Source organism: Nicotiana attenuata, unplaced genomic scaffold (assembly GCF_001879085.1).
Source record: "Nicotiana attenuata strain UT unplaced genomic scaffold, NIATTr2, whole genome shotgun sequence".
NCBI classification, from domain to species: domain Eukaryota; kingdom Viridiplantae; phylum Streptophyta; class Magnoliopsida; order Solanales; family Solanaceae; genus Nicotiana; species Nicotiana attenuata.
The window spans coordinates 202,706-226,461 of NW_017671393.1; the positions used below are offsets into that span (position 1 = coordinate 202,706).

Consider the following 23,756-nt stretch of genomic DNA (forward strand, 5'->3'; position numbering starts at 1 on the left):
TAAACATGGAATTCACAATCAGTTCATGATAATCGCATTTTAAGGACTCACGGTCATGCTAGACACCAATGTATAGATACTCGTCACCATGCCTATACATCGTACTCGATCACATAGCAATTAGCAACAAGACTCAACTCCTATTCCCTCAAGCTAGGGTTAAACCAAACACTTACCTCGGTCCCAAGAATAGCAATCAACCTTCAAAGACCGCCTTTCCTCTACAATCCGACTCCGAAACAGTGATATCTAGGCATGATTAATTTAATAATATCAATAAAGACTCAATGGCAACATCCATAGCCTAGATATGAATTTTCTAGCATTCTTCCAAAAATACCAAAATTAGACACCGGGCCCACATGGTCCAAACTCGAGGCTCGGACCAAAACCCGATCACCCATAACCCCACGAGTCCAAATATATAATTTGTTTTAAGATTCGACCCCAAATTGAGGTTGAATCACCCAAAATTCTCAAAACCCTAACTCTACCCAAAACCCTTAATTTCTACTTTAATTTCATGATTTAGGGCTAGGAAATTAGTAATTAGATGAAGAAATAATGAGGGAATGATGTTAAGATTACTTACCCAAAGAGTTATGGAGGAAGGAGAGCTTGAATTTCGTCTATGGAGGGTTTAAGAGGAGAGCTCGTGTGAAAAGTGAGGAAAAATCCCGCAACCATTCTGTTTTTAAGCTTTTTTTAAAAATCACTGGGCGTTTTTTGGTCTATGCGATCGCGGGGCAACTGATGCGATCGCATAGAGGAGTGGGAACTTGGCTTCTGCGATCGCAGAACAAGTCGTGCGTCCGCATAGAAGAAGGGAAGCCAGGATATTTGGGTGAAGTTTAAAGCTGTGCGATCGCGTAGAGGTGAATGCGATCGCATTGAAGAGACTGGTCAAACTATGCGACCGCGGGACAGCTTATGCGATCGCATAGAAGAAATTTGGATTGCCTGAGGAAGACTCTATGCGATCGCAGGAATGGAATCGCGATCGCAGAGAGCAAATTCTCTGAACACCAGAAGCAGAAATTCTGCAACAACTCTAAGGCCAAAAACACCCCGAACTACCTCCGAAACAATCCCGAGCCCTCGGGGCTCCTAACCAAACATCCACACTAACTCAACAACACTCTACGAACTTACTCGAGCGATCAAATCGCTAAAATAACATCAAAATCAATGAATCAAGCCCCAAATTCATCATTTTTCATTATAACTTCATAAACTTCCAACTTTAGATATTTAGGTCCGAAACACGTCAAACGACGTCCGATTTCGACCAAACTTTACAGAAGCGCTTAACACATATTTAAGACTTGTACCGGGCGTCGGAACCAAAATACGAGCCCGCTACCACAGTCTTTTAATAAATTTTCATTTCTAATTTCCTTAATAATTTCAGAAAAATAATTTCGCAGAAAAATTCATTTCTCGGGCTCTAGACCTCGGAATTCGACTCCGGGCACATGCCCGAGTCCCATATTTTTCTACGGACCTTCCGGGACCGTCCAATCTCGGGCCCGGGTCCGTTTACCAAAAAATATTGACCAAAGTCAACTGTAATCATATTAATGTCAAAATTCTTCAAATTTTTCACAGAATTCACATATTTCAACATAAAAGCTTTCCGGCTATGCGCCCGGACTGCGCACGCAAATCGAGGCAAGTAAAAATGAGGTTTTCAGGGCCTCGGAAGCACGGAACGGATGAGGAAACAGGTGATGACCCTTTGGGTCGTCACATAATGTGTCATAATCAGCACTGAAAGTTTGATTGTCCTATCATTTCTATTTTCCGAGCAATATATTTGATAATAATCAAGGGGTCAGGACAATCATATTTTTTAGATAGCTAAAGATGAATTTCAGATACGTGAGTTATAACACTAACAAAATTTAATAATCCAAAGTGTAGCCTTCTACTTCCTTTGCCTGATGATTAACATGCACTGCCGTGCCGTCAGATGTATCAAGGACCTAAAATTTTAGAGTCAATGAATTTAATGTGTAATATGTTGACAATTTAGTCATATGCATACATAATTCAAGCCGAAAATGGTAGGTTTAGTTGAACCAACTGGACTCACCCTCGATCTCTCTCTAATAGAAACGTCACTTTTAGATCTAGAGTGATTGCCCTTTCGTACCAACCCACTGAAGAATTCTGAAAAAATGAGTGAACATAGCCCTTTACAATTTGAATAGATGATTCACTTAAACTGCTAGTACATATCCAGTTATCCACAACTGAAGTTTAATTTCCAGACACCAGCCCCTGGACCTGCATCTTCAAAAATGTATATGATTGTATTACTTGTATCTAAAGGTAATTTAATGGGTATTTGTTTCTTTAAATACACTGACAGTGAAACAATTCAAGACTCTTACCGGTTGTAGCTCCCTTTACAAAATTGATATTATCAGGAAATATGACTGAACGAGTTCCAATCTGTGTGTCATCCTCCACTTTCCTGCTTTGTCTCCCAAAAAAAGTTAAACCACGAAATGCCGAGTTGCAGACAACATGGAACTGGCCTCAGGCGCACAACTGTAACATCATTGCAAACTTGAGAGAACTATATTTTCGTCACCGCGAGAACTGTGTGCAAATGAGTGCTTGATAAGCACCTATAGGAGCTTTTGAGTCGACAGAATCTATATTGCGAAATAACTTCAGGCTTTACAAATACCGAATGAGCTCAACTGCAAACTTTCCCTTCCTTGTTGAATTAATTTCTCCAATCTGAACAAGAGATACATAAGTCAGCAGAAACAACTTCATTTCTCATCACTGTTCCCCAATAGGATGTAAGAAAATGTTCATTATAAGTCCCAAAATGAGCTAGCACTGGTTGACTGCATAATTGGTTTTTAAGGACAAGCAATTCAACAACACAAATCCCCATACCTCCAAAATCACTGAACAATATATAATCATCACCATTGAATTTTGATAAATCTCTGATTCGTACTAACAATGTCCTAAAACCAAACAAAGCAGAAAAAGGAGACATGTCTTCAAACAAGCTTAGTAGGCGTTTGGACATGAATTCCAAATTATTATTTTTTCAAATTTAGAATTTCACTAAAAGTTGAATTGATGATGAAGTTGTTTGGTTATAATTTTTGCAATATATTTGGATGTCTTTTTTTTCAAAATCATAAAATATGATTTATATACCACAACTTGTAAAAATATCAAAACCACCCCAATTTGATTATCCTACTTGAAATAAACAATCAAAATATTATTGTTTATCTGTTATCATATTTTGCTTTACTGCAATACACAGAAGATGCAAAATCAACTAGGACTGATGTTCCACCATCAGTCGTCAAAGATGTATCTGCCAAAGATGAAAAATTGATGGGGTCATTTTATAAATTTTAAAAATATAGGATAAATTGGTAAAACTAAAAACTAGCAAATTTCCCATTTCAATTGAAAAAGTGGTTAGAACCAGTTTTTCAAATTTGAAAATGGATTTTCAAGTGAAAAAGGAAAAATTTGTAAGAATGGGATAACCAAACATTGTTTTCAAAAAAAAATTTGAAAAAAAGGAAAAAATTTTGTATGTCCAAACGGGCTCTTAGTGCCCATTTGGACATATAATTTGATGGAAGATTTTTCCAAAAAAATTTCATCTTTTTTCGTTCATAAAATTTTCAATTTTCACTTAAAGATGCATTTTGGAAATTTTCGAAAATTTGAAAAATTGCAAAAAACTGTTTTTCAAAATTTACACTCAAATCATTCAACAACAACAACAATAACAACAACGACCCAGTGAAAATCATTCACAAAACCTCAAAAACAACCCAAATTGAAATTTATGTCCAAATACAACTCTAAATTTCAAATACCATTCACTTGAAAAAAAAAATCACAATTTTTTCGAATTTTACAATTCTTATGCCCAAACGCCTACTTAGTATTTAGCCAAATTTCCAACTCAGACATAACACGCAACTATAGAACTGACTCCAGCAATCTTGATAAAGACTCAATCAAAATGAGACTTCTTTAACCAACCTAAAAATTGCCCCAATTGAAATTCTCCAACAACAATATACTTCGCTTCAATTCCAAACTAGTCCGGGTCCATGTCCCTCTATTTAGACCCATATCAATCCAATATTGGAAGATTTAGGTACTCAAGCAAAAGAAGTTCTCTACATTTTTTTATTAGCATACAAATTGTGAAGAACTAATTTTTTACCATACCCGAATTCAATACTATAAATATTTCTTTTAGGTCTAATCTTGATTTTTTTTGACTTTTATCTTACTTTTAATAGGTTTTATTTGAGAAAAATTATATATATATATATATATATAGAACATATTTTATTTCTACTTGTAAAGAGAAAATAAAAATTTACAAAAAAATATATGCAACAACAACAACCCAGTAAAATCCCACAAAGTGGGGTTTGGGGAGACTAGTGTGTACGCAGACCTTACCGCTACCCCGATAGGGCAGAGAGGTTGTTTCCAATAGGCCCTCGGCTCAGGAGATGGAAATAAACAAGAAAAGACAATTCATCAGTATCGTCATCATAACCATAGAAATAGTGACACCATCCTAAAAACCATAAAATAGATGACATGCAATAACAATAACCAGCAAATAAGGTCCGGAGCTATAAAAAACAGTAAGGGTAGTGTGGACTCTACATTAACCACAAGCCGTCTAAGATCAACCTAATCAAACTCGCTTCACCCCTGGAATGGAGAAGGAGAAGCTCGACTACCCCCTAGCCTACAACCCTAATGCTCGATCTCCAGACCTTCCTATCAAGGGTCATGTCCTCGGAAATCTGCAATCGTGCCATGTCCTGTCTGATCACCTCTACCCAATACTTCTTAGGCGGTCCTCTACCGCTTCTCGTACCCACCATAGCCAACCGCTCACACCTCCTCACCGGATCGTCCAGGCTTCTCCTCCGCACGTGCCCGAACCATCTGAGCCTCGCTTTCCGCATCTTGTCATCCACAGGGCCACGCCCACCTTCTCCCGAATATCTTCATTCCTAATCTTATTCATCCTAGTGTGCCCGCACATCCACCACAACATCCTCATCTCAGCTACCTTCATCTTCTGGATATGAGAGTTCTTAACCGGCCCACACTCTGTCCCATACAACTTACCTTTGAGTATCGGTGGCACTTTCTTGTCACATAAGACTCTAGATGATAGCCTCCATTTCATCCACCCCCACCCCTATACGGTGATTGACGTCCTCGTCAATCTCTCCGCCCCCTTGAATAACCAACCCAAGGTACTTGAAACTACCTCCCTTGGGGATGACCTGTGATCCAAGCCTCACATCCATGCCTACTTCCCTCAACTCGGCGCTGAACTTGAACTCCAAGTACTCTGTCTTAGTCCTGCTCAATTTGAAACCCTTAGACTCGAGAGCCTGTCTCCAAATCTCCAACCACTCGTTAACACCGTCCCGCATCTCATCAATCAGGACTATGTCATCAGCGAATAACATACACCATGACACTTCCCCTTGAATATGGTGTCAATGCATCCATCACCAAGGCAAATAAGAATGGGCTAAGCGCAGATCCTTGGTGTAACCCATAACAACCGAGAAATGCTCCGAGTCGCCTCCCACAATCCTTACCCTAGTCTTAGCTCCATCATACATGTCTTTTATCGCTCTAACGTAAGCTACCGGCACACCTTTTACCTCCATACATCTCCATAGCACCTCCCTAGAGACCTTGTTATACGCTTTCTCCAAGTCAATAAACACCAGGTGCAGATCCTTCTTCCAATCTCTGTACTGATCCACCAACCTCCTAATAAGGTGGATAGATTCTGTAGTCGAGCGACCCGGCATGAACCCGAACTGGTTGTCAGATATAGACACTGTCTTTCTCACCCTCACCTCCACCACCCTTTCCCAAACTTTCATGGTATGACTTAGTAACTTGATACCCCTATAGGTGTTATAACACTGAATATCACCTTTGTTCTTGTACAACGGAACCACTGTACTCCACCTCCACTCATCCGGCATCCTCTTCGTCCTGAAAATAACATTAAACAGCCCAGTCAGCTACTCAAACCCACACACTTCCAAAACTCTATCGAAATTTCGTCTGGTACGGTCGCTCTGCCCCTACTCATCTTACGTATAGCCCCCACGACCTCTTCCAATTTAATACGCCTACAATACCTAAAGTCTCGGAGACTCTCCGAATGCCCCAGATCCCCTAGCACTATATCCCGATCCCCCTCCTCATTTAGAAGACCCTGAAAGTAGCCATCTCTGCTTAATCTGGGACTCCCCCATCAATACTCTACCGTCCTCGTCTTTGATGCACTTCACTTAATCCAGATCCCGAGCCTTCCTCTCCCTCGCTTTAGCCAGCCAAAACTTCTTATCCCCACCTTTTCCCCTAATTCCTCGTACAGACGGCCAAACGCTGCATCTTTAGCCTCCATGACCGCCAACTTAGCCTCCTTTCTTGCTACCTTGTACCTCTCTATGTTCGCTCTCCTCTCCTCCTCGCTAGTGCTCCCTACCAACTTCATATACGCTTCCTTCTTCGCCTCCACTTTGCCTTGGAGACTACGTCATTCCACCACCAGTCGCCTTGGTGCCTGCCAAACTGACCCTACGATATCCCTAGCACATATTTTTATTATTATCATTTAAAGTACATGTAAATAGTTAGTTTTCTTATATTTTTCATGGTGTAAAAGTAGTTGATCAATATTCTTATTTTCATAATTTAATTTATCTTTTAAAATAAAATATAAAAGAAGAAGAAGAAAACAAAATGAAGTAGCTTGCGTCAACATTGAAAAGTTTGTTATCAAACTTTATCAAAAAGTCTGGTCCTTACCTAAAACAGAAAAACACACACAATCCCCACCTTTTTCTAACTCCTCACGTCCCAATCCCACGTTCCCCACTCCAAGCCCTTTGCTAACCATAATTTTTCTTCTTTATAAAAGTGGGAAAACATTTTTTTGAAAAGGAGAACATATGAGAGAAAAAAACTCCAAAAAGCACATCCTATTCATAAAAAGGAAGAGAACTATTTTAGAAGAGAACAATTGGAGACAGCCATAAAACACCCAAAAAATACAGCAGACAACAACACAACCCAGTAAAATTCCTTTAGTGAGATCTGGGGTGGATAGAGTGTATGCAGACCTTACCGTTATCCCGGAAGGGTAGAGAGGCACCCGAAAACAACCAAAAACGTTGCCAGTTCGCACCCACGAAATGAGCCAAAAACCAACTTTTTCCTCCAAAACCGCGGCAAAGCCAAGCCTAAATTCCAGCAGTTTTTTTTAATATTAAAACCCAACTCAAAACCAGCCTCAAAACACCATGAGGCTCAAAAGCTTCGGTTGAGTTCGAGGTCGCCAACGAGGTCGCACTTCGCTAGCTCCTTTTCGAGTTCGTCCTGGTTTTGGTCGCTACTAATTCAACTGTAAAGCTTTCTTTGGAGATTCTTATCAGATTGAAAAGTGTCATCTTAAAGGTCCATATCTAACCCCCGCCCTCTATTCCTATTTAAGGAACTTGCGTGTATGTACGATTTCTTTTTTTTGTTTAAGTTTTGATGGTGTGGTGAAGTTATGATTCATGCTTATAATTGTTGAGGTTTAATATTCTGTCTTAGTAAATGTTATGAGATCTGGCTATCCAACTTAGCTTTATCTAGGCCATGTAGCGTAGAGTAATTTAATTCTGAGTCCATGTAACATAGTGTTTGAGTTTTTGCTCATTGAGTTACATCATTATTATGTTCAGATTCCTCCTTTATGTTAGATTGAATGGATGATCCCTGAATTCTTCCATACTATTTTTACCTTATCCACTTTATCAAAATCTAATGCCATTATTAGTACAAGTTATGAAGTCAAACATTGATAGCAGAGGATCTGCTTAGTAATTCCTTTTCATGGCTATTATAACAAATTAGTAAATGTTAAGAGACAAGTTTTGTTGTAGTGATAAGTTTAAAATTGCAAAATAGATCATTAGATTCTTAGTTTTTCTTTAACTGTTAGTAAGTTATGAGTTTGAATTAGTAAGGAACGAATTGATTTGAGTTACAACTTTATTCAAATGAGCTTCGAAATTTGTTTCATGGATCTTCAATGCTAGAACTGTGATTGGAACGTTGGTTGTGTTAAGTTGACGTGGGCATGTCATATTTTGCTTGGTACAAATAGAAAGATTATGTAAAGTTAGGAAAGATCCATTTTAACATTTACTGTTTAATACAAATATGTTTTAGATGGTATTTTTAATTAATTGTTCTATTATGTATTTGCCTATTAGATATTTTCTTGTTTTGAATTATTTTTTGTGTTTTTGTGTTTTTGTGTTTTTGTAGGCATATAAAATTTGCGGAATTAAATTCATAAATTAATTTGGACTATATTTTAAATTCAAGATATATTAGTCCAAATAAATTTACTGGGCTAATATAATTGAATTAATTATATAAATCTGATATAGATGGACTTAATAAATTAGTCCAAGTTCATTTGGGCAACAAGTGATGAGCCCACTTCCTAGAGGCCCAATTTAGTGCCACGTGTAAAATGACGTGACACGCCAAGTCAAACGAAAAAAAAACCAATAGGATCAAGCCACGTGTCAAAATAACAAGGCATGCCAAGTCAAATTAAATGGCCAATGAAATTGTGCCACATGTGCAAGTGACATGTTCTGGCCAATCAAATGCGGCCTTGTCACGCTTCAATCTGATTGGTCGGAATGAGTTTGGTCTTACCATAACTTTTCCCTCCTACAACTATAAATAGGGGTCTTCATAACCCAGAAAAGACACCAGAAGTGATAACAAGAAGCAAGAAAGAGCTCATGGATCAAACGCCACAAATTTCTCTACAAGTTTCAAGCTTCAAGCAATCAAGTTCAAGTTCAAGAAATCAAGTTTAAGCTCAAGAACGAAGAATAAATCAAGATTCAAGGAGTATGAGTTCAAATCAAAATCGTGCTAGGTGAATTCAACATCATCGTTCGTGACAACAAACATAGATTCAAGATCAAGCTCAAAGGCCCTTGAATTTATTTACTATTGAAAAGAAGAATTAGAGGAATCATATAGATTGTACGCTCATATTACTTGAAATCAAATACTACGATTGTTGCAATATTTTCGATCTCGACTATTTTCTTGATGCAAATTTATTGTCTACAAATTCTGGCACGCCCGGTGGGACAATCTCTAACTCTCATCTCAACTTTTCAATCAACAAAGTTCAAGAACATCGAAATGACTTCACAGAAAATTAACTCCAGATCAACTTCCAGTGAGGCTGCTAATTCCAAGTTCTATGCTGATGTGGAAAGCATCCTCGATGTTACCTTTGGAAGTTTTGGGCCAGTTACAAGGAGCAAAGCAAGCTCTTTAGGACAACGAGCACTCCAGGTGTCGTCCACGTCAACCCCTATTTTTGGATCTTCATCTTCAAAAGGAGCAAGATCCTCTACAAGCACGACCCAAAAAGGGAAGCCAAAAGGATCGAAAAGGTTCTTGCCCAACTTAGTTTATCCAAGTCTGAGAAAACTTTCATGCAAGCTTATGATGATGACTTGAGCGCTGGATCTACTTTAGTCTCCATTAATGCGACCTCCAAGCTCTATCCCAATAATGATCTATTTCATTCTTCATCCTCTACGGACATCGTGCAAGCAACGGTTATTGAAGTTTCTACCGTAGAAGAACAACTCACAAATTTGATAAAAGCAATTGAAGGCTTCTCAAAGCGCGTGCAAGATCAAGATGCTAAACCTTCCAAGTTAACAAATAAGTTGGATAGCATAGTACAAGGAGAAACCATACAAACACCTTTAAATCTTCAAACGTTACAAGAGAAATGGAACTCCTCCGAAAAGCAAGCAACGACAACTAAGGAAATCCAAGTCACCGCTGAAGGTCTAATTCCTGTTGAGAAATTGAAGGACTTCATCATGGAAGCTATCAAATATAAGCTTGAGTCGCCGTCCAAATTATCTCTCACATATGCAAAGTCGTATATGCTTTGGAAGTAGATGTAGAACGTGACCAATCTCAAGCGACCTTTTCTTAATTTATTCTCTATGGTGCTACTTGCACCTTCAGCTGAACGTGATAATTTCTAATCTTGAATGACCCACATCCATCTTAACATTCACATTTCTACGACACTCATCTTGTGGATATTCGTGGAGATTCTCGAAGTTACAACACCTAATTAATCTAAAAACCGCAATTGCAAAATTGGCATTATAGTAGGGCATCCGGAATTTAGAGCAAAGCTTACTACTTGACTTTTTTCTCTAATCACATTTTATCTTTTAGCTTTGTTTGTTGGTCAGAGATAATCTTTGAAATTAGAAATGATCGCACTTAATTGAGTGACAAAATTGGAAAATGATACTTCCAATAGTTGGGGAAAAGGGAATTTACATTTTAAGCCAAGTCTGAAGAAAAAATGGATTTTCAACCTCAGAACTCATAGGGAGAGATAGGTATGCCCTTTTTTTCGCAAATGAGCCAATGAGAAGAGCATATTTAGCTCAATATTGGACAAGCATTATAAAAGTAAACCAAAATTTATTTCTTGTCTATGGGAGATCTGTTTTGTGTGTGGAATATGGGAGGGAGTTTCCTTTGATTCATTGACTTCCGTAGTGGCGGCAGAGTTTTCTGAGAAATAACTTACCTTAAGTCTGCCTTCTCCACTAACTGATATGATATCTCCAGTCTTAATGGTAGTATTGCTTTTTGTCACAGTTGTCCAATTGACACGAACATCTCCATTACTGAAAGGCCACCAAGATAAGAGTGAGATAATATTAACTTAGGCAACAAAGTATTTGGCCAAATACATCTGCATGGTCTAAGCAGTAAGCATATAGAAACTGTCACCAAATCAACATATTATCCACATCCTTAGTGATTCATTCAATTTTGAGGCTACAGCAGCAAACAACCTCAAAATATCACCCCTTTCCTCCCACCCAACCACCCCGATAAGCTTAGATACTACACAGAAATTGCAACCTTGTAAAATCTTGGATCCCTAGCAGGTTTGTTTGAGAAAATCTAATAGCCTACAACAACCACCTCTCCCCAGCTTGGGATATAAGCGCTATTTTAGACAAGTGACAATCAAACACAAAACTAAAACCCTCTCACCAGTTGTGTCAGTTCAGTGCTAGTTTTCCTTTTCCTTTTGATTTCTTTTTAGGAAGTGATTAACAAACTTCCATCAAGAAGTTACTTATTCATCTGACCTGTTACCACTATAATAAATGAATCAATTTTTTTTCTTTGGTTGTGTTTCCTTTCCTTAAATAGATAATGAATCACTGCACAGCGACCATCTAGTTCTAGAAGAAAGAAATCCTTTCTTACAGACAACTCAAGCAAATGCATCATAAATAAATAAAAACTCTTCATTTTCATGCTTATGAATGGAAATATAAATTGTTACTAACCCTTCGAGAACTGAATTTTATTGTTAAGAAATAAGGGAGAATGTGCATCACTGCAGGAAGATTCCCTTATGTCAATAGCCATAAATGTCGAACCTGGGAAAGGTTATGGTTGTAATTCTTTTAAATTACCTCGCTCTTTCACAGGTGAAAATCAAAACGAGATCTGTTGGTTATAGGGTTAAAAGACCCAAAAAGTGTAGGAAACAATGAGAAGGTGAAGAAATTTCATGGAAGAAGCCCATTTGAATACAATATATGGAATTTCAAGGTTATACTGTACCGAAAGGACAGCTTGCAAATCTATGACAATTGATTATGGATCACACGTGAATCATTATCATAAATTCAGGCAATAGTCATTTTAATTATTCATATACGATGAATTAATGTAAGGATCAGTTATGTAGTCATTCACAGTGCCAAGCACGCAACAAGCAATATATTTTGGAAAGAAAAAAATATATGAAAGGAGATTACCTAATCAAACTGGCCATTTTGGTTCGTGAAACTTTGAATCCTGCACTAGCTACGGCATCAAGTCTCAGTGATGCCTCAACAGATTTTAAGGACTTGGTCCTAGAAAGAGTACAACAAAAACAAAATTTCCTAAATCATAACATTCTACGCGTGAAGAGAAGAAACCAAAGAAACTATTACTGTACATCTTCTACCTTGGTGGTTCGTATTCAAGGGCTAGCAAAGGAATCTTCTTGCAAGAGACAGAAACATTTCCAACCTACAAAGAAAAATTAAGTGGAAAGCTTTACAACTTAATCACACCAGTACAAATTTTTAAAGCTAGAAACTTTTTGCTCCTTTTGGATTTTTCCAAAAAAGATGTTCTATGCAGAAAAATTCATATACTTAATCACTGTCCAAATCAATGTAATATCATATAATACTAGTGGATGTTGGTGGTGAGTACAGTAGTTGTCGATAGTCACAAGAAAATTTCAGCGTTAGTTGGCTGGTAGAAGCAAGTGGCGTGAAGTAGGGACAAAAAAAAGTTATAATGGAAAATCACATAGATGCATAAAGGAAGCAAGTTATTTTCTTTCATTTGGTGTAGAACTTTTTGTAATTCAAAGATAATAAGGCTCCTGAAAATACAAAAAGACAAAAGAAAAAGAATTGTACATACTAGATAGCAAAGTAATCAAGCATCTTGCAGCATGACTTTCCCAACCTATCCCACACCCATGAAAGAGTACCAAGAGTAAGTATTTTCCATTGTCCAGCCAATTTCAGCTTAGGGAAACTTACAGGTTAAGGGATCCAACTACCAATATAAATGCAAATGACATGACAGATGCGCTTAAGAATGCAGAGACTAAAGTACTCTGATGACGAATGGAGAACAATATACTTAAGTACTTTGATGATGAATGGAGAAAAAGATACTGCAAGTGGAAGCAATAGGTAAAGTATCCTTACCTTGTCCAATGCTGATAAAATGAAGTCAGAAAGTTCTGGAACAACAAGAACATGAGCTCCCTTTTCACCCTAAACATCACAAAGAAATGTTCAAAACAACCTAATACTTAGTCAAATGGGAAGTGGAATATGTTACAAAAGTTACATAAATTCACACACAAGACCAACATCATGAAAATCTAGAGGCTTTTGATTGGTCAGAACATGTCAAAGACAGTAAACAACAAAATATAACTTCATAAGAAAAAATTCAAAAACTTTAGATAATCCAACGTGACAATTTGATATTGCCAGAAATTTTTATCTAGTGATAGTAGTTTGAAACTGTGAATCAGCAGTCTTTAAAGAAGCTCAGCCAACTGTTCTGTTTCAGGAATCGGTTTCCTTTTAGAGAGTAGCCCAGCAGGATACTTTGTCGTGCTCTGATTCTCTGTGTCTAAGCTAACTTAGTAGTACGTTCTTGCTATAAAAGGGAGATTTCAACAATCTATCTTGGAAGTTGCTTCACCCGTCAAACTTTGTGCGACTTCTGCATCTTATAATAGATGTTTGAGTCACCACTTCCACATTAAATTGAGGACTCATTAGGAGATCAAGTCTTGAGCTACAACTTTTCTTCATAACCACTAGCTCCACATTTAAGTTTTAACTCATCTTTTATTACATAACAAATCAGCTGCATAAAAAGGTGGATCCTCTCTTTGGTGATGCCCGCAACTAAATTCTCAGGAGCCCTCCATTTGATCAACAAATTTTCACTCTCCGTCACTCCTATCATTCTTTTATATATTTATTTTGTATCCAAACAAATGATGAATCAATTTGGTGTTGCGGAAACTTGCAAGAGTGAGAAAGAGACAACAACAACAACAACAACAACCCAGTGGGATCCCACAAGTGGGGACTGGTGAGGCTAATGTGTACGCAGACCTTACCCCTACCCTGGAGGGCAGAGCGGTTGTTTCCGAAAGACCCTCGGCTCGAAAGGAAGAATTGGAACAAGTAAATAACAACAAGGCCAGGAAAATGATATCAACAATGTAAGGACCGGAGAAAAATAAATGGAAGAAAGCAGTAGCAATAGCAATAGCAAAAGTAATAGCCACAAGCAGTAACACGACAAGGTACTAGAAAACCGAAGCGGAAGATAGTACTAAAACAACCCTAATACTGTCATTCTAAGAATCGAAGACAATGTACTAGTCAGCTAGCCCTAATAAACCTGGAACAGATCAGAAAAACACACAACGACCTATTACCCTTCTACCCTAATCTTCGACATCCATACCCTCCTGTCAAGGGTCATGTACTCGGTAAGCTGAAGTCGCGCCATGTCCTGCCTGATTACCTCTCCCCAGTACTTCGTAGGCCGCCCTCTACCTCTTCTCCTACCTGCCAGCGCCAACCGTTCACACCTCCTCACTGGGGCATCTAGGCTTCTCCTTCTCATATGCCCGAACCATCTAAGCCTCGCTTCACGCATCTTATCTTCCATAGGGGCCATGCCCACCTTCTCCCGAATAATCTTTTTTTTTTTTTTTTGATGAAGCTTTCTCCCGAATAATCTCATTCCTAATCTTGTCCAACCTAGTGTGTCCGCAGAGAGAACCTCCAATATATAAATAAAGAAGATACCTGCAAGAGTATATCTCCCAGCTTATTCCTTACTATCCCCGTACCAAGGATTGCACCAAGGAAATCACCGTGAGAACAAGGTTGAAATGAAAAGTTCCCTGAAATACTGGAAAAGGGATCTCTTTTACAATGATTAAGGGAAATTATGATTTGGTTGATTTAAACATCAGATATAACTGAACAAACCACAAGAGGACCTACCTCAAGGCTGAGACAATATCTGGATCACTTGTTAATGCATCTGGATGCCCAACTGAGAGACGGCAACGTTCAGCCTATGTGGAACAAGAACAACAAAAATATAAGCTCAAGCAGCTTTAGTGCTCAAACAAGTTCTATATAAAATATTTTGTCCTACCTCCGGGTATCCTCCTTGTGCAACGATCTTAACGTCGGCTAACCTTTCTAAGACTAGCATTGACTCTTTCAGAACAGGTGGGGTCAGAAAGTCAGTATGTAAAACTTCTCGTCTCAATGATGCCCGTTTCGCCTGAGAAGTAGACAAGTGATTATCAAGAACTATCCCTTCATTAAGAACTTCGAAACTCTTCAAAAATCACTCCAATCAGTTTAGGTTTAAGACCTAGAACAATGCTTTGGCTCTTTTTCTGCAACAGGGACCAAAGAGAAAAACCTAAACATGACTTTGCAAATGCTAATTGAGAGAAGATTGATTGGTCCGGCAGATGTATATGTACCAGTTCAACAATACGTTTCACATCTTCAATGGTGTTCTTGTCTCCCAATCCTTTCAGTAAAACATCTGTATCACCCTTAATAGCCTGTGGTAGGTCGCATATTCCAAAAGCTGTTTCGACAGAGTTTCAACAAATATGTGGGTCATCAGCTATTAAAATTTTATAACCAAAAGTAGAAAGTTTAGGCCAATAGATATTCCGAAGGACTCTTCGAATCCTACAACACTTACTCAGATGCTAGAAATCAGCAAATTTATCCAAGTAGTCCTTAAGCTATTGCACATCGTTTTGTTTGATCTTTAAGGGGGAGTTGAGGCAGACAAATGGATAAAAGAAAAGGTGATCAAAGTAGTCCTTATACATTTCCACTTGGTCTTATTTGATCATTATAATTTCAAAACGACTGATATGGTCCTAATACTAGTCTGCAAGTGACCAAATTAGCCCAGCCAATATCGCCCAAAAAACTAATGGTCTACTGATCTTGTGAAACACACATAAACAGCCAAAAAACATATAGTCATTCCAAAAAAAGGAATTTTCTCTTTCTTACCTTGATTATACCCAAGGCACCTCATCTTGTGGAACTACAAGTTAGAGACTAGGTGAAAACAAATAAGCACTTAGCAGGCACAATTCTATTCTGCAGAAGCCAATCGAGCATTCACCTTTGCACTGGTAACTTGCAGTGAAATTTCAACTTTTAACAGAAGGAATGATTGATGAGGATAGTTAAAGTAGAATGTTTAGGTTAATAGATATTGTTTGATAAATGCCTCAGCATAACTCTTCCAATCCTACACCATTTACTCATATGCTATAAATCAGCAAAGTTATCCAAATAGTCATTAAAAGAAATCAGCTTAGAGCCTGTTTGGCCAAGCTTCTAGGAGATGAAAAGTACTTTTTCCCAAAAAAGTACTTATTTGGAAATATGAGGGGTTCGGCCAAAACGGAGAAGTGCTTTTGAGCAACAGCAGCAGAAGCAGTTTTTCTGCTTTAGGGAAGAAGCTACAAATTCTATCTTCTTCCAAGAAGCAGAAGCAAACACAGAAAATTAATTTTTTTTAAACAAAAATTATCCTTATCATAAATTTATATTTCCTAAATTATCCTTCATTAATTTAACCTTTACTTTTTTCTCCGCCATCCTTTTCTTCTTCTTTTTATTTTTAGCGTATTTTTATTCTTCTTCTCTTACTCCGCTTTGGAGTAATCTCTCTACTATAAATAGATCTCTTCTTTTCTTTTTCCGTCTCCTATTACTCTTTGAAATAACAATGCTAATCACCAGATTCAAGCACTCTTCAAAAGATATGTTTTTTCTTTCGTAGTATATCAATATTATATAATCTCTAGTATGTAGTATTATTTATATTTCTTTTTGGCGTGCATGCATATAATACAGTTGACATAATGAAATACTACCTAATTCGTCGTTTTCTCAAGAAAAGATAGTGCTTTTCTTACATGTAACTTGTAAGCACATATCTTCCTACCAATATTGCTTTTATAAACTCATATTTTATATTGATTAAAGATTTCAATATATATTATTTTATGTTTTATACTTTAATTAAATAAAGATAAAAAATAATTAAATTTTTTTATAATAAATATTTAAAATTTCTCTTTTTTGGATAATGTTAATTGTAAACTAAACCTTTACTGTCATTTTTCGTAATTTGACACTCAAAAATACTTTTTAAAAAGATTGGCCAAACACAATTTATTTATCAAATATCTCAAAAAGTACTTCTCAAATGAATTGACCAAAGACAGATTGCTAATCTCCAAAAGTACTTTTTCGAAAAGCACTTTTGAACAAAAGTACTTTTCAAAATAAGTAGTTTTTGGCAGCTTGGCCAAACGGGCTCTTAATGTTGTTGCTTGGATAGTTTCGTTTGATCTTTATGTGGGAGTTGAGGCAGACAAATATATGGATAAAAGAAAAGGTGACAAAATAGTCTTTAGACATTTAAACGTGGTCTTATTTGATCATTATTATTTCAAGGTGATTTATACGGTCCTTGTCCTAGTCTGAATTGACCACATTGGCTCAGCCAATAATACACTTATAAAAGCACTAACTGCCTATTGATCTTTTGAAATGCACATGAACGACCAAAACTCGTCCAAAAATGCAATTTTCGCACTCTTACTTGATTATATACCCAAGGCACTTGTCATCTTGTGGAAGTACAAGTTATGGACTAGGTGTGAACGAATCAGCACTTAGCACACACAGTTCAATTCTGCAGAATACAATCCAGCATTCACCTTTGTACTGGTAACTTGCAGTGAAATTTCAGCTTTTCAAATAAAGGTATGATTGATGAGGATAGTTAATACAAAGTTTGAATCTGATATCTTCATTGACACTAGACTTGTTGATATGTTGTATTAATGGGCCATTCACTCATTTGGAAGGTGCACGGCAATTGTTTGATAAAATGCCTCAGGATGATGTTGTAGATTGATGTTGGACTTCTCAAATGATAAGCCTAGTCAAGGCTATTAATTTCAAGCATATGCAATTTTAATTGCATGCTACTTGAAAAAATAGTATACAATTGTGTTATAGATGAGTTAACCAAATCTCCCGCCAGGGGCGGCCCAACCAATTTTGTGGTTTAAAGCCAAACTTTATGAGGGGCCTTAACTTTTTTTTTTATTTGAAGTCTATTTTTCTAGACTCTTTTTGTATGCAAAGTTATTAATAATTTTCTTATAATCAACTTCTCTTAATAAGTCTTTCTCAATTGACAATATAGCTAATCTATTTAACCTCTCTTGAGACAATGTTGATCTTAAGGTAAGATTTTATCAATTTTAATTTTGAAAAACTTCTTTTCGCCGAAGCAACGGAAACACGAGTTATTAACATTATTCTATTGCTATAAGCAATATAGGCATTTGAAAGAATCAATTTTTTTTAATTTGATTGATTATATCAATTAAACTGTTATCCTCTAATTGTACTATTTTTCTTAACATTTTTAATTTAAAATATAAATATAAACCATTTCAAGATTAAGGCAATGTTTTTTCGAACTTTCATCATCTAGTGATCTCAGTATTTTACGCTAAGAGAAAACCAAAATAATTTGCATATGCTTCAAATTGTTCAAATCTATTTTGAAGTGAAATTGCACTATTCAACTAAAATTTCACTACAATGATACAAATTGACACAAAAATTACGAGAAGAAACGGAGGAATGAGGATAAAGAGAAGTCTGCAGACCTGAGGAGCGCAGAGGTGTTCGTAATATGAGGGTTCTATCGTAAAAGATCTCTTTGACGGCATGAGTGGGACGAGAAGATAGGAGTGAAGGAAGTACTCTTCTGAGAATCGGAAGTGAGGCTAAGCCACTGGCAGCCATGGTCGGCACTCGTAGTGAGCACATTTGGTTCAGGATTTTAAGGGGAGTGGCAATGGTTTGTGGGGCAATTTCCAGTTCAACGATTTGGGTATTTTGGAATTTGGAGTAAATAAAGATTTTGGGTGAATGGATATGTTGCAATATTAAATGAGAGGTTTTGGTAGAGTCCGGAATCGAAATGTTTTGTTTTTGGACTCAAATTATTTTTTTAACTGGAAAAAAAAAATAGTGACCAAAATATGTAAAACGTGTTTTTGAACCACGTTTTAAGGCCGTTTGGCATGTTAGGATAAAAAAGGTGGTTCAACGTGGTAGTAAACCACGTTTTACGTGGTAGAATTTCTATTCTGTTTTATTTTGCAAGACTCGACACGTAAAAGCATATATGTGGATATGGATTATTTCCATGAATAATGTCATGGGCGGCTTTCCAGCCATACCCCATGACCCCTTGGGCGCGCCCCGTGGCGTCCTAGCAAGCCTCCCAATGCCTAGCGCCACGGACGGCCCCGTGGTCTTGGCCGTGCCAAGTGACAAGCGCGCAGGTGCCTCTGTCGCCCCACCGATATCCCTCGCAAGCACCAAGCCGCAAGCAGATGCCACAGCGCCGCGCGCGCAGACAGCGCCGCGCGCGCAGACAACGTCGCGCGCGCAGACCGTGATGCCAAAGACACTGCTGCTGACAACGGACCTGCTGCTGCCTTATAGAAAACTAAGTCATTATCATTGTAAATATAGAGTAGTTTTATTTCATGTACTTCCATTATGTTTCTCTAGCTTAGTCAAGTCTAGTCTTGTAGTTTTGGATTATTTTTTTTAAGCATTATTAGGGGGATCAAGCAATCAAACTTTCTAGCAAGTAATTAATTCTCTGTACTGGTGTCTCTCCCCCTCGACACCGCGTTGCTTTTCTGTAATAGCTTTCATTAATGCAATTAGGCTTTCTTTCATTCTCAATTCTCATTTCTGTTCTCTCAATTACTCTTGACATTGGTTTTCCCGTACGGCACTGACAATCTAGTCTAGCGCAGGGGACCTCAGTTGGCGTCCATAACTGCACTGACATCAGTTGTTTAGCCTTACGTCGCCCTTCCAAGGAATCTCAGGAAGGCGCCGCGTAACAGTTGGTATCAGAGCTTAGGCTCGACATCGGACGAGGGAACGCATTGACATTACCACCATTTCTGACCATGGTGAATCATGGGGACCGCATTGCGGCCCTTGAAGAGACGGTTGAGGTATTACGGCCTATCGTGGATAAGGTGCCTGAACTAAGAACCAGCCTAGTGCAAAGGTTGGACGACCTGGACTGCAGAGTACTCCAGGCCGAAGCTGACATAGAAAATAGTTGCGACTCCGAGGGAGACCGGCAGACGGCAGCCACAGAGGCAGCCGAAATTTTTGATAAATTCGTGGGACTCTAACAAGAGCGCACCGAGGATTTAGCCTACAGGGCACAAGAGGCAGACAGGGTGACTGTCATGCAACAAACTGTTAACAAATTGACAGACCAGCTCAATGTTGTCAATGCTGCTTTACAGGGCCTACTTCGAGGAGGTGGAAACCAAATCAGGGGCGCTGTGAACCCCGCTTCCGCGACACAAAAACTGAAAATTCCTGAGCCAAAGCCATACAGTGGAGCTAGGAATGCCAAGGAAGTGGAGAACTTCATCTTTGACGTCGAACAGTATTTCGATGTTGTTGGGGGCCTGGAGGAAGCTAAGAAGGTAGCAACTGCTGCCATGTATCTTCAGAGTGATGCTAAACTCTGGTGGCGGGTGAAGTACGAAGCCATCAGGGCCGGTGAAGATGCTCTCGAGACATGGGCCAAACTGAAGGCAGCCATACGCCTACAGTTCTTACCCGAAAATGTTGAATACAATGCAAGGAGGAAGCTACGGGAGCTCCGCCAGACCAAATCAGTGCGGGACTACGTACGGGAATTCTACGCGCTCATGCTAAGCGTACGCGACATGGGGGACAAGGACAAGCTCTTCACCTTCCTGGAAGGGTTGAAACCTTATGCCCGTGTGGAGCTACAAAGACAAAGGGTAGATACCCTGCCCAAGGCGATCCAAGCAGCTGAATGCCTTGGGGACTATCAAATGGAAGCTCGGAAGGATAGGCCTCAGCCGCCTGCCCGAGCGGGATTCAAAGGGGGCCAGCCTAGCAATGGTGGCCCTATCAGAAGTGGGGGAGATCGGAACTCAACCAAATCTAAAGCTCTTTCCTCAGGCAGCAACAGTGTTGCGTCAAACAACAATGATAGGGGGAGAAAGCCTCCTTCCAGATGTCGTCATTACGGCGGACCACATTGGGACAATGAGTGCCCACATGCACAGATGAACGCCCATCAGGCTATTGATGATGGGACTTGTAACGACCCGACTGGTCGTTTAGCCTTTTTGAACCCCTTTCCCCTATATAAAGCCTCCTGTACTTGCTTTAACTAGTTTACGACTTGCGGGGGCGATTGGTTCGGGGATTGGTAGAGTTTTGAGTAAAAATATGCCCATTTGCTTCTTTAGGATTTCTTGAAAGACCAAGTTTGACTTCAGTCAACATTTTGGGAAAACGGGCCCGGATCTATGATTTGACAATTTCTGAGGGTCCGTGGGAAAATATGGGACCTGGGCGTGTGTCCGGAATCGAATTCCGAGGTCCCTAGCCCGAGTAATGAATTTTTATTTAAAATTGTTTAATGGAAGCTTTAAAGAATTCAAGAAACTAAGAAATCATTGATTCCCTAGGTATCGGGCTCGGATTTTGGTTTCGAAGCTTGGTACAGGTCCGTAATGTCATTTAAGACTTGCCCGTAAGATTTGGTGTCAATCCGAGTAGTTTAAGGGCGTTTTGACCCGTTAGAGGAGAATTAAGAATTTAAGGATTCAATAGTTTGATTCATTTGGTTTTAGGGGGTGATTATAAGATTTAGCGTTGTTTTGGGAGTTCCGAGGGTTCGAGTAGGTCCGCCTCGTGATTTCAGACTTGTCGGTATGTTCGGGCGGGGCTCGGGAGCCCCGAGCGTCAAATGACCGAGGCTCGAGTGAAGTTAGAAAGTTGAGAAAAGGCTGAAGGTTGCTGCTTCTGTCATAACCGCATATGCGGTTCAAGGACCGCAGAAGCGGGACCGCAGATGCGGTCAAATGATCGCAGAAGCGGCCCAAGTCAGGCCCTAGGAAGCCGCAGATGCGGCCTTATTTCCGCAGAAGCGGTTCCGCATAAGCGCTTCTCAGACCGCAAATGCGGTCCAGCCTCCCTTAGCCCAGAGCCGCAGATGCGGCCTTATTTCCGCAGGTGCGGGACCGCAGGTGCGGTCCCCAAACCGCAGAAGCGGAAATCGCTGGGCAGTGAACTCTTTTAATTCGAACTTAGGTGCATTTATTTCACATTCTTCTCCACACTTGGGCGAAATTGGGGCTTCCAAAAGAGAGGGTTTCCACATATCATCACAAGGTAAGTAATTTCCACTCTCCCTTAGCTTAAATACATGAACATTAGATAGATTAAACACTAGAAATTAAGTAAAAATCAAGGGTTAGAGCTAGACCTAGGGTTTTGGTAAAACTAAGAGTTAATCATGTAATTTACTATGTAATGAACTAGAAATCATATATTATCGATCCTTAGGGCATAGAGAACAATTTCCTTCGAAAAATCTCGGAATCCGGGCGCGTGGGCCCGGGGTCGGAATTTAGAAAACTTGTGGGAAAGGTTGGGAAATTACTTAAATGGTTAGAATTCGGCCTTTTGAGCCTTTATTGACTAGTTCTTATCTATTTTAACTAGTTTGCGATCGTTCGGCTTCGAATTAAGAGCTTGGGCTTGTTCTTGATATTCGGGAGCGCATTTTGGAGCTAGGTGAGTCTCCTCTCTAACTTTGTGAGGGGGAACTGTCCCTATAGGATTAATAATTGAATAATTGTGCTAAATGCGGGGGCTACGCACGCGCTAGGTGACGAGAGTCCGTGCGTAGCTACTACTATGTCAATGGTCCGGGTAGCTTAGGACCCACATCATGCTTATTTCACATGACTCTATTTAATATCTTGTTACTATGAGCACCTAGGATATGCTAGGGATTTTAAAAAGGGAATAAGAACGTACTTGTATAAATGTTGGAGTCTTGCTTGGCAATTATGCCTATTGATGTGCCTTGTGTGTATACTTGGTATTCCTACTTATTTGTGGATCGGGCCGATCGCCTCGGTATGAATAAATGCATCTATAGGCGCGCCGTCGACCCTCGGCAAGTGCACAGTTTATTTCTGTAGGATCGGGTCGTCGCCTCGGCATATTTGCGCATGCTTTTATAGCTTTGCCTGAGTCTGTTAACTCTTAGAATTTCACTTTCATGACTCGAAAGGAACTGATAATTGTGAATAAAGTAAATGATTAATTGGAATCTCAGCGAGAATATGATTTATATGCCTAGTTGTAAACTGTTGCCTGTTATGGACTTTTATTGTTAACTTAAACTTATGATATTATTTGGCCCTAGTGAGTGTCAAGTCGACCTCTCGTCTCTACTCCTTCGAGGTTAGGCGGGATACTTACTGGGTACATATTATTTATGTACTCATGCTACGCTTCTGTACTTAAATGTACAGGGTCTGAGGCAGGTGGATCCGGTTATTTCTCTGGTGCGCAGCTGTGAGCAGGCTTGGGACTTCTACGGTGAGCTGCTTTTCCCTCCATGTCGATCCGCAGCCGAAGAAGTCTCTCTTTGTACTGTTATTTCTGTCTATTCTGATCCATACAGTAGGGTAGTGTAGTATTCTTTTGGTTGTATATTCTACTAGCTGTCCGTAGCTTGTGACACCAGGTTCTGGCACACACACGTTACTAGACATTTATTTTTGGGTTGTATAACTATTTTGATACCTTATTTACCACTCTTGGCCTTAACGTAACTTTGAAAATCTGTTATAATTAGTTTTTGGTAAAAGTAAAATGAGGACTTAAATTACACTTCCGCGTTGGCTGGCCTGACAATGGTGTCGGGCGCCATCATGACCTATTACGGAAAATGGGTCGTGACTGGACTGATGACGACTCAGACGATGCGGACCAGACTGAACCAGTAGGTGCCTTAAATGCAAT

General features: G+C 39.1%; 1 protein-coding gene across 1 annotated transcript; it reads right to left on the bottom strand.

Moving 5' to 3' along the window:
• Positions 1–1,903: 1,903 nt before the first annotated feature.
• On the bottom strand, positions 1,904–18,760 carry LOC109208018 (putative RNA-binding protein YlmH). The gene is made up of 12 exons (XM_019371017.1): positions 18,515–18,760; positions 15,269–15,378; positions 14,929–15,060; positions 14,772–14,845; positions 14,571–14,676; positions 12,936–13,004; positions 12,173–12,237; positions 11,979–12,077; positions 10,724–10,823; positions 2,699–2,751; positions 2,397–2,607; positions 1,904–2,295 (listed from the first exon to the last, which is right to left on the bottom strand). Exons 1-11 carry the CDS (start codon positions 18,675–18,677, stop codon positions 2,565–2,567), a joined length of 1,014 nt encoding a protein of 337 aa, XP_019226562.1. The 5' UTR covers positions 18,678–18,760; the 3' UTR covers positions 1,904–2,295; positions 2,397–2,564.
• Between the last annotated feature and the right edge of the window lie 4,996 nt (positions 18,761–23,756).